The following is a 12,500-nucleotide window of genomic DNA, read 5'->3' on the forward strand; positions in this document are numbered from 1 at the left end:
TGCTACTAATGCTACTGCTGCTACTGCTCCTACTACTACTGCTACTGCTACTACTACTACTGCTACTGCTACTACTACTACTACTACTACTACTGCTACTGCTGCTACTGCTACTACTACTGCTACTGCTACTACTACTACTACTACTGCTACTGCTACTACTACTACTACTACTACTAATGCTCCTGCTACTACTACTGCTACTGCTACTACTACTACTACTACTGCTACTGCTGCTACTGCTACTACTGCTACTACTGCTACTGCTGCTACTACTACTGCTACTACTACTGCTACTGCTACTACTACTACTGCTACTGCTACTGCTACTACTAAGAAAATAATAGTAATATAAAATGAAAACTTCTATTAGTACAACAATAAGAACAAATACTCTACTGTAAGAAGTTAAACAAATATTAATGTCAACACTGATAGAAATACCAATACAAGTTGAGTATTGGGCTCCTGTTTTCACTAATACTGCATCAACTACTACTACTACTACTCCTTAAATCTTAATATTGGTATTATCACTACTATTAATTGGGACACCAGTAATACCACCAAAGATACTAAAAAACACAGTACTATCAATACCAAAATACATTAAAATCTTGACGAAATACTACTAAAGATAAAAAATAAATACTTCTCTCCCATGACCACAAAATACACAACTATTAATGTCAACAACTCTGCTGAAATATAATCAATACAAGTTGAGTATTTGGCTCCTGTTTAAACAATACTGCCTCAAATACTAGTACTACTACTAGCCTACTACCAAAATACTAACCAATTTTGACAGAATAGCCTACTACTAAAAAAAAAATTTCTCTCCCACCTGTTCAAAACACACAACTATTAATATCAACAACACCGCTGAGTAATACTATCAAAAGTCGAGTATTGGGCTCCTGTTTTCACTAATACTGCCTCCACAAACACTACAAGTACTAGTACTACTACTAATACTACTACAGAGTACAGGTCCGAGGCTCCAGCAGCGCGTCAGCGGCTGCTGCTCGGAGCTGTGGCCGGGCTCACCGTGCAGTTTGCCGGCTTGCTCTGCAGACTCTGCAGCGTCGGGCTGAGCCAGCAGAAGCCGAGGATGAAGAGGCTGAGGATCCCGCAGGCGATCAGGAACAAACCCAGCCGGATGCTCTTGTCCTCGGCCTCGGAGTACTCGTACGACACCCGGATCTTCGCCATGGCAGCTCCGCGGAGACCTCTCCGCCGGCATGGGAGAGGAGGAGGACCGGTGGTGGTGGAGGAGGAGGAAGAGGAGGATGAAGGATGAAGGAGGAGGAGGAGGCGACGCTGCTTTGCTGCTGCTGAGAAACTGTTGAGTTTAAACACCGGCTGCTTTCTGTCTCTAAATCTGTTTCACCTTCCTCCAGCTTGATTTATCCTCCCTCCTCCTCCTCTTATCTTCTCTTCTCTTCTCTCTCTACTGTCTCTATTTATCCTCTATTTTATTCCCAATTTCTGTAATTTATCTCTGTTTATTTTAATCATCAGTGATGAAATAACTACTCTAAAAATACATTTTGCTTTTAATTTATTTGGTACTGCAGGACTTTCACTTGTAACAGAGTATTCCACACATAAGTGAAGTACTTAGTTACATTCCACTATAGAACAGACCAAAACAGAAACTTGTTTCCATGGGACACTAAAGAGTGATGCACCCCCCCCCCCCCCCGATGATGCAATCCAGATTGGTGTTCCATATCCCGATGTTCTCTCGATGTTACATGCTGCATGAGATAATCCTCTTAGAGAGCCGCTCTCTCCTCCTCGGTTCCTCAGGGACAAACAGTATTCAGTTATTGTTATTTTTGTTATTGGTGAAATGAATATTACAGGAGATGACATGATTTTTAACGATTTAATCTAACAAGATATGACAAATACGTGACCGAATTTTGAGTTGGTAACTGGAGAAACTTTCTCAACGCTGACATATTTAGTTGGTAATAAGTTGGTGAAACAATCTCTATTTAGCGAACTGGAGCTTTCGATCAAGACACATGATCTTCTGGAAATTGTAGAAGTTTAAATTTCCATCAGAGGATATTTAAGGCTTCTTGTCCATCGATGAGACGTAGTCGTGGGGACATCATCCGTTGGTTTGTGGACTGATGTTCGCCATCTTGTTTTTTGTCCGTTCCCAACTTATTTTTCTTGGCCCTAGGACATCTTGTTTTTGTTTGTCAACATCTTGGTATTTGGTCGTCACCATTTAGATTTTTCGCCAATAGCTATCTTGCTTTTCTTGACCACAGACATCTTGGTTTTGGGATGTAGCCAACTTATATTTTTGTCCTTCGCCATCTTGTTTTTTGTCCATCACCATTTTGTTTTTCTTGGCCTTGACATCTTGGAGTTTTGGCCATGGTGGTCTTGTTTTTTTGCAAACAAAAAAGGGGGAGAGGGTGGAGCTAAGTACTACTGATTGCTGAATAAGTTATTTTCATGAAGTCAAAACACACAGTGAAAGGGTTAAAGGTGTGAGATGAAAACACGGACAACGCTGTGGGTAGAGACCTGTCAATCACCGTGTAGCCCCGCCCTAAAGCATCCCCTGCTTTATGGTCTGTTTGACTCTAAATGGACCATAATGTACTAAATGAACATCATGCTGTATTGAAGAAGACTTGAAACTAGAGATTGAGACCATAAACTCATGTTTACAATGTTTACTGAGGTAATAAATCAAGAGAGAAGTAGAGTCATTTTCTCATAGACTTCTATACAACCAGAGGAGTCGCCCCCTGGTGGACACTAGAGAGAATGCAGCTTTAACACATGAAGCATCGCCTCTTTATTTACCGTCTTGATGATCTAATGAGCTGTTGTCTCATTACGTTTTTAAAATCCTTCTCGTTGGCTGTATTCTCATCAACAAGATCGATTTTCTTCACTACATTTCATTACCTTCAGCTGTGATGACACAGCTTCTCTACAGCGATCAATGGAGTTTCATTTCATCACCTATGTGTGAGTGTGTGTGTGTGTGTGTGTGTGTGTGTGTGTGTGTGTGTCTCTGATCGCTCTTAAAGATGCAACCAACCGTTCAAAATGGCTTCCAAGGACTAAACGATCAATAAGCTGATTGATAAGTATTGATTCCTCTCAACCGGCAGTGAAAGTGAATAAAAAGGCACCTGTTGACAAGACAATGCAAGTACACATATGAGGTATTTATACATTACTTGAGTACTTCCTACTTGTACTCCTCTTCGTTTTCACTCTGATATAAAGTCGGTCAGTAAAAAGGTCAAATCCAGCTATTGAAAGACACAGAATATCATCAGAGTAAAAACATCTGAATATCTCTCAGTAACTCGTCTCGGCTCCAGAATAAAGCCTCAGCATGATGCATCGTAATCAGGGATTATTATAGATCAAAAGATTACAAATGAAAACGGACATCAGCGTGGAGGAGAGATGTGTCTCTGCAGAAACAGACTAACAGACACACAGAGAGAGAGAAATGATTAACATCCTGACATTAAAACTGCTAAAACTCAGACTGCATGTGGGAATAAATCAAATGGAGGAAAGTTGTGTCTCTGGTGACGATGTGTCGACAGTCGGTCTCCTCTGTGGATTTGGGCTTTCAGGGAAATAAAACACATAAAGCGGAGAGAAAAGAAGGCCGTCGAGTGGCTGATCAGGCTGCACAATGTTTGCTCCTGCTGTCAGTGAGCGACTGCAGAGGCTGAGCCGTCACCAGAGACCTGCTGGTATCCGTCATTATGGAGACGACGGCTGTAACGCTGCAGCTCTGCTACACATCTCAGCAGATTTATCATTTTTATCTGCAAACAGTTTCACTATAAACGACTATTGTGAAGTCCTGACATGTGCTCAGAGCTGATTTATACTCAAGGTCTTTGTTGTTTTGTGATTTCTACCTTCAGCTGCAGAATGTCACTCAAAGAGACACGAAACAACCAGGAAGAGACTCACTGACCAGAGAAACATAGAATGACTACGAAGAGACACAAAGAGACACACAGAGACACACAGAGACACACAGAGACACACATAGACACACAGAGACACACAGAGACACAAAGAGACACCAAGAGACACACAGAGACACACAGAGACACACATAGACACACAGAGACACACAGAGACACACAGAGACACAAAGAGACACCAAGAGACACACAGAGACACACAGAGACACAAAGAGACACCAAGAGACACACAGAGACACAAAGAGACATACAGAGACACAAAGAGACACCAAGAGACACACAGAGACACCAAGAGACACAAAGAGACACACAGAGACACAAAGAGACACCAAGAGACACCAAGAGACACACAGAGACACACAGAGACACAAAGAGACACACAGAGACACAAAGAGACACAAAGAGACACAAAGAGACACACAGAGACACAAAGAGACACACAGAGACACCAAGAGACACAAAGAGACACACAGAGACACAAAGAGACACCAAGAGACACAAAGAGACACCAAGAGACACCAAGAGACACATACACACACATTGGTAGAAACAATCTCAAAAAGGCATAAAACAATCTTAAGACTCATAAAAACTACAAAGAGACTCAAATAAACACAACAAATATTTAAAAAACCTGCAAACCCAAAACGACCAGTAGAGACACAACTATAAGTGTCTCCGTCCTCTGGTGAGGTTGTCTCATAAACACGTGAACACAGGAAGTTAGATTTGAGACGTTTTAAACCTCATCACCACTTTAAGAAGTTCGTCCCCTTTGTTCTTATTCTATGATGATTCACATTGTTGTTTACACGAGAAAAGACAAAGAGACGGATTCTTAGTTTCACTTTCACACTTCGCCTCCTCTCCAAGTCTCTCACACGATGTCACACTTTTCTTTTTTAGATTAGTTCAGTCGGTTACATAACTGTTGGTTGAACATTAAAAAATAAAACAAGTAAAAGAAGCATCCAGGATGAACCTGCGTTTACAGAACATATGAATGAAATTAATTTAATCGGACGGTTTTTTTCTTGGTTTGGTCGATAAAATATAGTAAAACAGTAAAAAAATGTTGATCTGGCTTTAAACAAATAAAAGATAACATCTTCAAACGTTTCGTTTTGTTCGACCAACAGCCCCAAAAACCAAAATATATTAGATTTATTCAAATTAGTCAAAGAAAAACCAGCAAACCCTCACGTTTGAGAAGCTGGAAACAGAACAATTCTTTATTTTTCTGCTTCAAAAATGATGCGTCGATTATCAAGTTTCTGAGGAAACGTTTTAGTTGTTGTCGCACTTCTAGACTGTAATGTAATGTAATTTAATATAATGTAATTTAATGTAATGTAATTTAATGTAATTTAATATAATGTAATTTAATGTAATGTAATTTAATGTAATATAATGTAATTTAATGTAATTTAATATAATGTAATTTAATGTAATGTAATATAATGTAATATAATGTAATGTAATGTAATATAATATAATGTAATTTAATATAATGTAATTTAATGTAATTTAATATAATGTAATGTAATATAATGTAATTTAATATAATATAATGTAATTTAATGTAATGTAATATAATGTAATTTAATGTAATTTAATGTAATGTAATATAATGTAATTTAATGTAATTTAATATAATGTAATGTAATATAATGTAATTTAATATAATATAATGTAATTTAATGTAATTTAATATAATGTAATTTAATGTAATGTAATATAATGTAATTTAATGTAATTTAATGTAATGTAATATAATGTAATTTAATGTAATGTAATATAATGAAGGTAAAGGTGTGTTTTATTTGGTCGTTAAAGACAACTGTTGTTATTGTTTTGATTAATTAAGAGACAGAAAATAACAAATTGTGCCTTTAAGTTCATCATGTTTTCTTGTTTTATGACCCTAAACATTCAACAACATGAATGAATCTCTTGTTAAATATGTTCTTCCTCTTGTCGCGACACTCTTCCTCCTCTTCATCAATTTAACAGACGGTGTTATTCTCTACTGTGTCTCTACTGCAGCATAAAACCTGCTTTATCAGCACATTAAGTCTCAATTACTCTCACATTGATGGTGTTCATAGAGACCATGTGTGTGTGTGTGCGGGTGTAGGTGTGTGTGTGTGTGCGGGTGTAGGTGTGTGTGTGTTTACCTTCAGGCTTTAAACAGACTTCCTCCAGCAGGTTTCTTCCATTTCCTCCGGTTGTCACTCAGCTGTTTATTATTATTACAGGTGGCTGTAATTAAACGTCAATTTGTTGCAAACAAAAACAAAGAAAAATACAGAATGTTTGATGCAAAAATACTAAACTTACCGTCTTTGCTTCTTATTGTTTATTATCAATCAACTTTATAGCTTCAGCTGCATAAAAAGAGGATCTGAGAAATGCACAATATGATGATTATTAACTATCAGATGAAGTGATCGATGGTTAAACTCACCGATAATAACTATATTTGTTGGTATTTCTTTGAGAGGTGGCGCCATCGTGTGGTCAAACTACTGAAGCACAGCTGACAGAATCATTCTCACCACAAAGTCCATTGAGTAGCTGCTCTGGAGCTTTCCATCCTCACATGGGCTTCTTCAACAGCTGCTAATGGACCTAAAGGTGAGATTCACTTTTAGATTTATCTCACAAACCTCCTCATGTTAATGCACAGAACATCATTCACTTATTAAAGCTGATTTGAAGCTCTTGTTTTTATAAGTTATATATTTCATAAAAAAAAAATATATTTCATTTTGAAGTCATTAATAATAAAAAGCTTTTATTCTTATTAATATTGAAAAAGCAAAAAAAAGATCATCATTGGCGATCTTCAGTCAAAAAACTACAAATTTGACAAAATTAAACATTTTAAACGGGAAAAGTTACAAAGTGGATCTTGAGTAAAATAGATAAAACACAACATATTAACAATATTAATGTATTTTAAAAGTTAAAACTAATTGTTTGCTTGATATGTTTTTATGGCATTTTAATCCAAAGACAATTTTCCACATTTTGAATAAGTTATCTCAAAAATAACTCATTTAAAGCAGCTACAAGAAAACTTTCATTATGTTGGTTTCTACGCCCCCTGTGGACAAAAGTGGTAGTGCTTCTATGAGCACCACCACCTTTTTAATACTATTCTTCAAGCTGTTTGTAGGAAGTAAAGTGTCTATTAGTGACCATGTGAGATTAATAACTAATATAACGATGGAGAAACAAAGTTTTATCCACCAACGTAAACTTAAAATATTGTTGTAAAACCACCTCAAAATGTATTTAATAAGTCAAATGAGGCAAGAAGTTGATGTTTTTAGAGTTTACCTGTTGTGAAGATATCAGGTAAAGTAAGAAATCTGAAAAACAAAACTGTAAACAACTAAAATATAACAAACACGCACGAGTCCTCCTTCAGTTTCATTACCAGAATATTTATTTTATTCTTTTTCCTATTAAAACACTAGCTGCCATATTTAATAAAACAGCCAAACGGCCAAGTGCCTCAAGTCCTCAATCCTCCAATCAAATCTTTTCCCCCCAAAACAGGGCGTCGCATGGGGCTCTGTGGGCGTGTCCTTGGCTTTTTGCTGCTGCAATGTGAACGAGCTGGGCCTCGGAGTCAAAAGGCGGGCGATGTCGCCGCGGTGACGTCATCGTGGTCGTCGGTGGTGATGTCATCGTCGAGCGTGGTCCCCTGTAAAAACCGTCTCCGCGGTGGAAGTCTAGTATTGCATCGTTTACCGGCGACCAGCTGAGGGGCGGCGTCCTCGTTCCAGAAGAATCTTTTTGTTTATTTTTTACCCTTTTTTCTTAAAAACACTGCCTGGTGTGTATGTGTTTATATATATTATTAAAATATATATATATATAAACACATAGCTGTACATTGGTGCCTCCTGGAGGAAATTTAAAAATAACAAATAATCTGATATTTAGTGAAATAAATTGGGATTTTTTTTTGGTGGAGTGTGAAAGACTTTCGGTTTCTGTCGACACGTATACAGATTTATTTTTAAAATATTTTCCTCTACGTCCACACGCTTGAACGCTGCATTCATGCGGTGTCAGAATAATCGGAAAAATGTGTTCCCGACTGGGAAAACTCACATGAACAAGTGGGCAAAACATTTTTGTAAACAATTTGTTGAGTTGACGTCACATTTAGCAGAAATCCGCAAGTAAATTCCGCTTTGATGGTGAGAAACCTTTTCATTAATCCACATGTAATTTGTAATGTGGTATTAAGTTTTTTATCGTTAGATTATCAAATTTTGTATAAAGAAATTATTCGCCATTATTATGAGAAAATACTAAAAAAAGATCCGTATACGTGTAGACGATGCCTAAAAACAAACATTTTGGGAAACACTCATTCGCTTCCTTGCAGTGTTAGATGTTGACGCCACTCTCGTGTCTCTACGCTAAATATGAAGCTAATGCCAGCAGCTGGCTAGCTTAGCATAAAGACTGGAAACAGGGGGAAACAGCTAGCCTGGCTCTGTCCAAAGGGAACAGAATCCTCCTACCAGCTCATCTAAAAGCTGATTAACTGTTTATCTCATTTGTTCAATCTGTATAAAAACTGAAGTGTAAAAGGACATCTTCATGCTAAGCTACGCTAATATTTGCTAGCTGTAGCTTCATATTTAGCGTACAGACATGAGAGGTAACAATCTGTACATCCGACTATCCATAAGAAAATGAAATACATTTTTGATTTTCATATTGATCCTGAGAGGCGTCACTCCTGCAGTCTGATTGGTTTGATCTGTTGCCGGGCAGAAATTAGACAATAAATGTAAATTAAAGTAGAATAACTTAAATATTAAAAAAGGTGAAAAAAAAAAAAAAACAGGGAGCGATAAATGTTAAAAATAAAGATGAAAAAGAATAAAGTGAAAACTGGGAAAGAGATGAGTCAGCGTGAAAGAGATGTGTTCACATTATTAATCCACCAAACTTCATAGTTTATGGCTACAATGTTGCCGTTTTATTTTGAAGAATGAGTCGTTAAATTTCATCTTCAAATAAGTGAAAGAATCTGCAGATGCAGTGAAAATATTTCTCAATAGTTTGAAGTATTTTGCAAAAATTATAAAATGTTAATTTTGATTCTAGAGTCGTCTTCTTGTTTGTAAAGATTTTAGAAAATTATTTTAAAACAATTTACAGATTTCTGTTCGAACCGGATTCTCACTTAAGCTGCAGATTGTTTTAAGAATGAGGTTTTATGGATTATATTAATAATCAATTCATCGTTTAAGTATTTTTTCAAGGATTTGCAGCTTTTCTTTGTTTTAAATCTCAGTAAAGTTCATATTTTTGGGAAGTTTTCTTGATAAAACTCGACGGTTGATGTCTTTAACTTCAGGGATGCAACTACTGATTAAATTACCGGTACTTTTTCAATTAATCAATAGTATATTTATGACAAAGAAAAGAAGGAAATTCTCTTTTTTGAGAAGCTAAAATCTGAGAATATTAAAATTATTTCTACTTCAGAAACGACTGAAACGATTAATTGATGATCAAAATAATTGCTGATTATTTTTCCATCAAACTATTCGATTAATCAACTTATCGCTTCAGTTCTAGTCAACTTTAACGGCCTTTTAAACTACGAGAAAAAGATAATATGCAGATGAATTGATAATAATAAATTGTTTAATTACATGAACTAATTAATAAAATGTAAAGTTTTAACTGATGATCGAAAGGATACAAATAAAAATCCTAAATAATACGCTTTATGAAAAATGTGGATTAAACCGCCGCTAAAAATAGTCCCCAAACAAAAAGCATTTTGGTTTTAAACTAGTGACCAGCTGTTTTAGTTTCAAAACATCTGCACAAACAAATATCAAATAACGGTTGAATCTTTGCTTTAAGTGAATAAATAAGTGATTAAAAATGGCGAACACATCCCTCTCAGAGAGACTTTACGGAGTTTGTTCCTGGCTAAACTTAAAAATCAAAACGTGCTTCACGTGTCGCCACATAACATCAACAAACCCCCGAAAAAAGATATTTTTTCTTCTTTTATTATGAAATAGTGCTACAATGTACATTGCATGTTCTCTCCTGACTCTCTGCTGCTTGTGTGTTGTTGTTGTTGTTGTTGTAATGCTGCTGGAAAAAACAAACCTGGTAAAAATAAAGATAAATATTTTCCTGCGAGCCGTGTGACAGAGTGAAATAATGATCCACCTGTCACGTGATTTGAATTCTGTTTAAAATCTGTTTTTTTTTTTCTTAAAAGCTTCAAAATGAGTCTAAATGTTTAACATGAACCACTGGATCAGATGGATATTAGTTACAGTGCTCGTGTTGCTGTGTGCTGAACTTTAAGTCTGAGCGCCACGTTAACAGATCAAACTCATGGAGGAGGGGTGGGAAATAAAATAAAATAAAATAAAATAATAAACTAAACAGAAAGTGAGGTAAAGGACAAACAAAATAAATCAGAAAAAAATTAAAATCATGAAGTCTATTCAGGTGTTTTTGGGGAGAAGGAGACAGGACGTCTTCTGTCTGAGTCCTTATTGGCCAGATTTGCTTTTTGAGTGTGAGGGGGGGGAGGGGAGTGATGATTGACAGGCCAGGAGGGCCAATGGCAGCCAGGCAGGAGGAGGTAGAGCCAATCAGAAGGCCTGCTGGGCAGGATTGTAGTTGAACGTGGAGGGAACGTGAGGTCGCTCTTCTAGTTTCTCGTACTCCAGATGAAACTCCTGGAAAACAAGACAGGAAGTCACATTTACTGAATGAATATATATATATATATACATAGATATATATACATAGATATATATATATACATCTATGTATATTTTATTATATATTTATTATATATATATATATATTTTTTATATCATGAAAATTCTTAAATGGATGTTTTATTTAAATAAAATCAAAGACATTCATTTAATTTCCTTCTGAACATGATCGGTTTAACAGAACTCCAAAATATTTGTTAACTTAATAAAATGAATTAATTAACATATAGATGAACCTTTAATTGGCTAAAATCTCGATTAGTCGATCGACAGAAAAATACTCTGTTATTTTGATAATAGAGTATTTGGTTTCAAGTCATTTTTAAAGCAGAAATGCAAAACATTTGATATTTAAAACATCTAAAATGTGATATTTTAGATGAAAGTAAAGTGGATTCTTTAGGTTTTGGACAGTTAAGACGGATGAAACAGGACATGTGAGGACTTCTCCTGAGGCTGTAGGACGGACATTTTCTATGAATGTATTAATCACAGAAATAAATGATAATTGTGGTACTTGTACATCAGGAGCTCCGTGTCTCAGGAACAGGTAACAACAGGTGAGTTTACCTTCGCCACCTTCCTCCAGTTGAGGCAGTCGAAGAAGTAGTAGGTCCCTCTCTCGTAGGCGTTGGTCTTCAGCGTGGGCTCCATACCCGGAGCTCTGGTGATCCAAACCCGCTCCTCTTTATGGTACCGCCAGTCCCTGTTGAACCTACACACACACACACACACACACACGCACACGCACACGCACACACCATATTTTAAAGCTATGAATCTTTTAATTTAATTTGTGGAGCAGTTTGAGTTTATATGCAACAGATGAGGAGGAAGAAGAAGAGTCTGTATGTGTGTGTGTGTGTGTGTGTGTGTGTGTGTCCTCACAGCTCTACTGCAGCCAGCAGTTGTAGTAAGTCTCCTCCGTTCATGTAATAAAGATAAAACAGCAGATCTTCTCCATAACGAGACAACTTGATCGCTGCTAACTGGAGATGAGAGAAAGAGACAAACTTCAGTTAATCGTCTTCATTGAAGACGTCTCACACCTTCATCACTGACTCATGAGTCACAGCTCACCTTGTCCCGTATGTGGATGTTGGTTAAATACTCTGAGGGGACGTGGAAGTCTGCAGGAAGAGGAGCAAAGAAACAGGTTTGTCTCACACAGAACTATTTCAGAATACAATAAAAAGGTAAAATCAGATCCTTTAAATGCTCTAAAGTATTACTGCAGTCTTTAATCTGAGCCACTAAAACACAGATCAATGGTCATTTAAATATGTCCCTCCATAAACATCCAGAATAAAGCTTAAATAAACTCACCAATGTCCTGCGGTCGACACGGAGCCGACGCCCACGGAGACGCAAACTTAGGGTAGAGATTCCTGAGAGACAGAAAGCAGGGAGACGATTACATCATCATCATCAGGGTGTCTGACCGTTTATTAAGAACTATTTTAATAACTTTACGACCTTTTTTTTAAAGAAATCTTAAATAAAAAGGTAAAAATGAAACACCAAAGTAGAGTTTACTTTCTGTTCTACTTTATCATTTCAAGTGTTCATCTCAAAAATAAATGTTACTCTACGCTGTGTGTCTCTCTCTGTGTGTGTGTGTGTCTCTGTGCGTGTGTGTGTCTCTCTGTGTGTGTGTGTGTGTGTGTCTCTGTGTGTGTGCGTGTCTCTGTGTGTGTGCGTGTCTCTG

General features: G+C 36.8%; 2 protein-coding genes across 3 annotated transcripts in view; both read right to left on the bottom strand.

The window, feature by feature from the left end:
• LOC142970842 (calcium-activated potassium channel subunit beta-4-like) overlaps window positions 1-1,230 on the bottom strand; it is a 20,966-nt gene extending 19,736 nt beyond the window's left edge. Inside the window, exon 1 of the mRNA XM_076111286.1 lies at window positions 1,051-1,230. Coding sequence (XP_075967401.1) covers window positions 1,051-1,215 — 165 coding nt within the window. The 5' untranslated portion in view covers window positions 1,216-1,230. The remainder of the gene's footprint in view (window positions 1-1,050) is intronic.
• Window positions 1,231-10,044: 8,814 nt separating this feature from the next.
• LOC142970798 (CCR4-NOT transcription complex subunit 2-like) overlaps window positions 10,045-12,500 on the bottom strand; it is a 7,755-nt gene continuing 5,299 nt past the window's right edge. For both annotated transcript variants that reach the window (XM_076111226.1, XM_076111225.1), the window contains exons 11-15: window positions 12,119-12,180; window positions 11,873-11,922; window positions 11,681-11,781; window positions 11,363-11,507; window positions 10,045-10,747 (exon numbers count right to left, since the gene is read on the bottom strand). In XM_076111226.1, coding sequence (XP_075967341.1) covers window positions 10,661-10,747; window positions 11,363-11,507; window positions 11,681-11,781; window positions 11,873-11,922; window positions 12,119-12,180 — 445 coding nt within the window. In that variant the 3' untranslated portion in view covers window positions 10,045-10,660. The remainder of the gene's footprint in view (window positions 10,748-11,362; window positions 11,508-11,680; window positions 11,782-11,872; window positions 11,923-12,118; window positions 12,181-12,500) is intronic.

The sequence above is a fragment of the Anarhichas minor genome, unplaced genomic scaffold (assembly GCF_050575085.1).
Source record: "Anarhichas minor isolate MPS153535 unplaced genomic scaffold, ASM5057508v1 ptg000044l, whole genome shotgun sequence".
In the NCBI taxonomy this organism is placed as follows: Eukaryota; Metazoa; Chordata; class Actinopteri; order Perciformes; family Anarhichadidae; genus Anarhichas; species Anarhichas minor.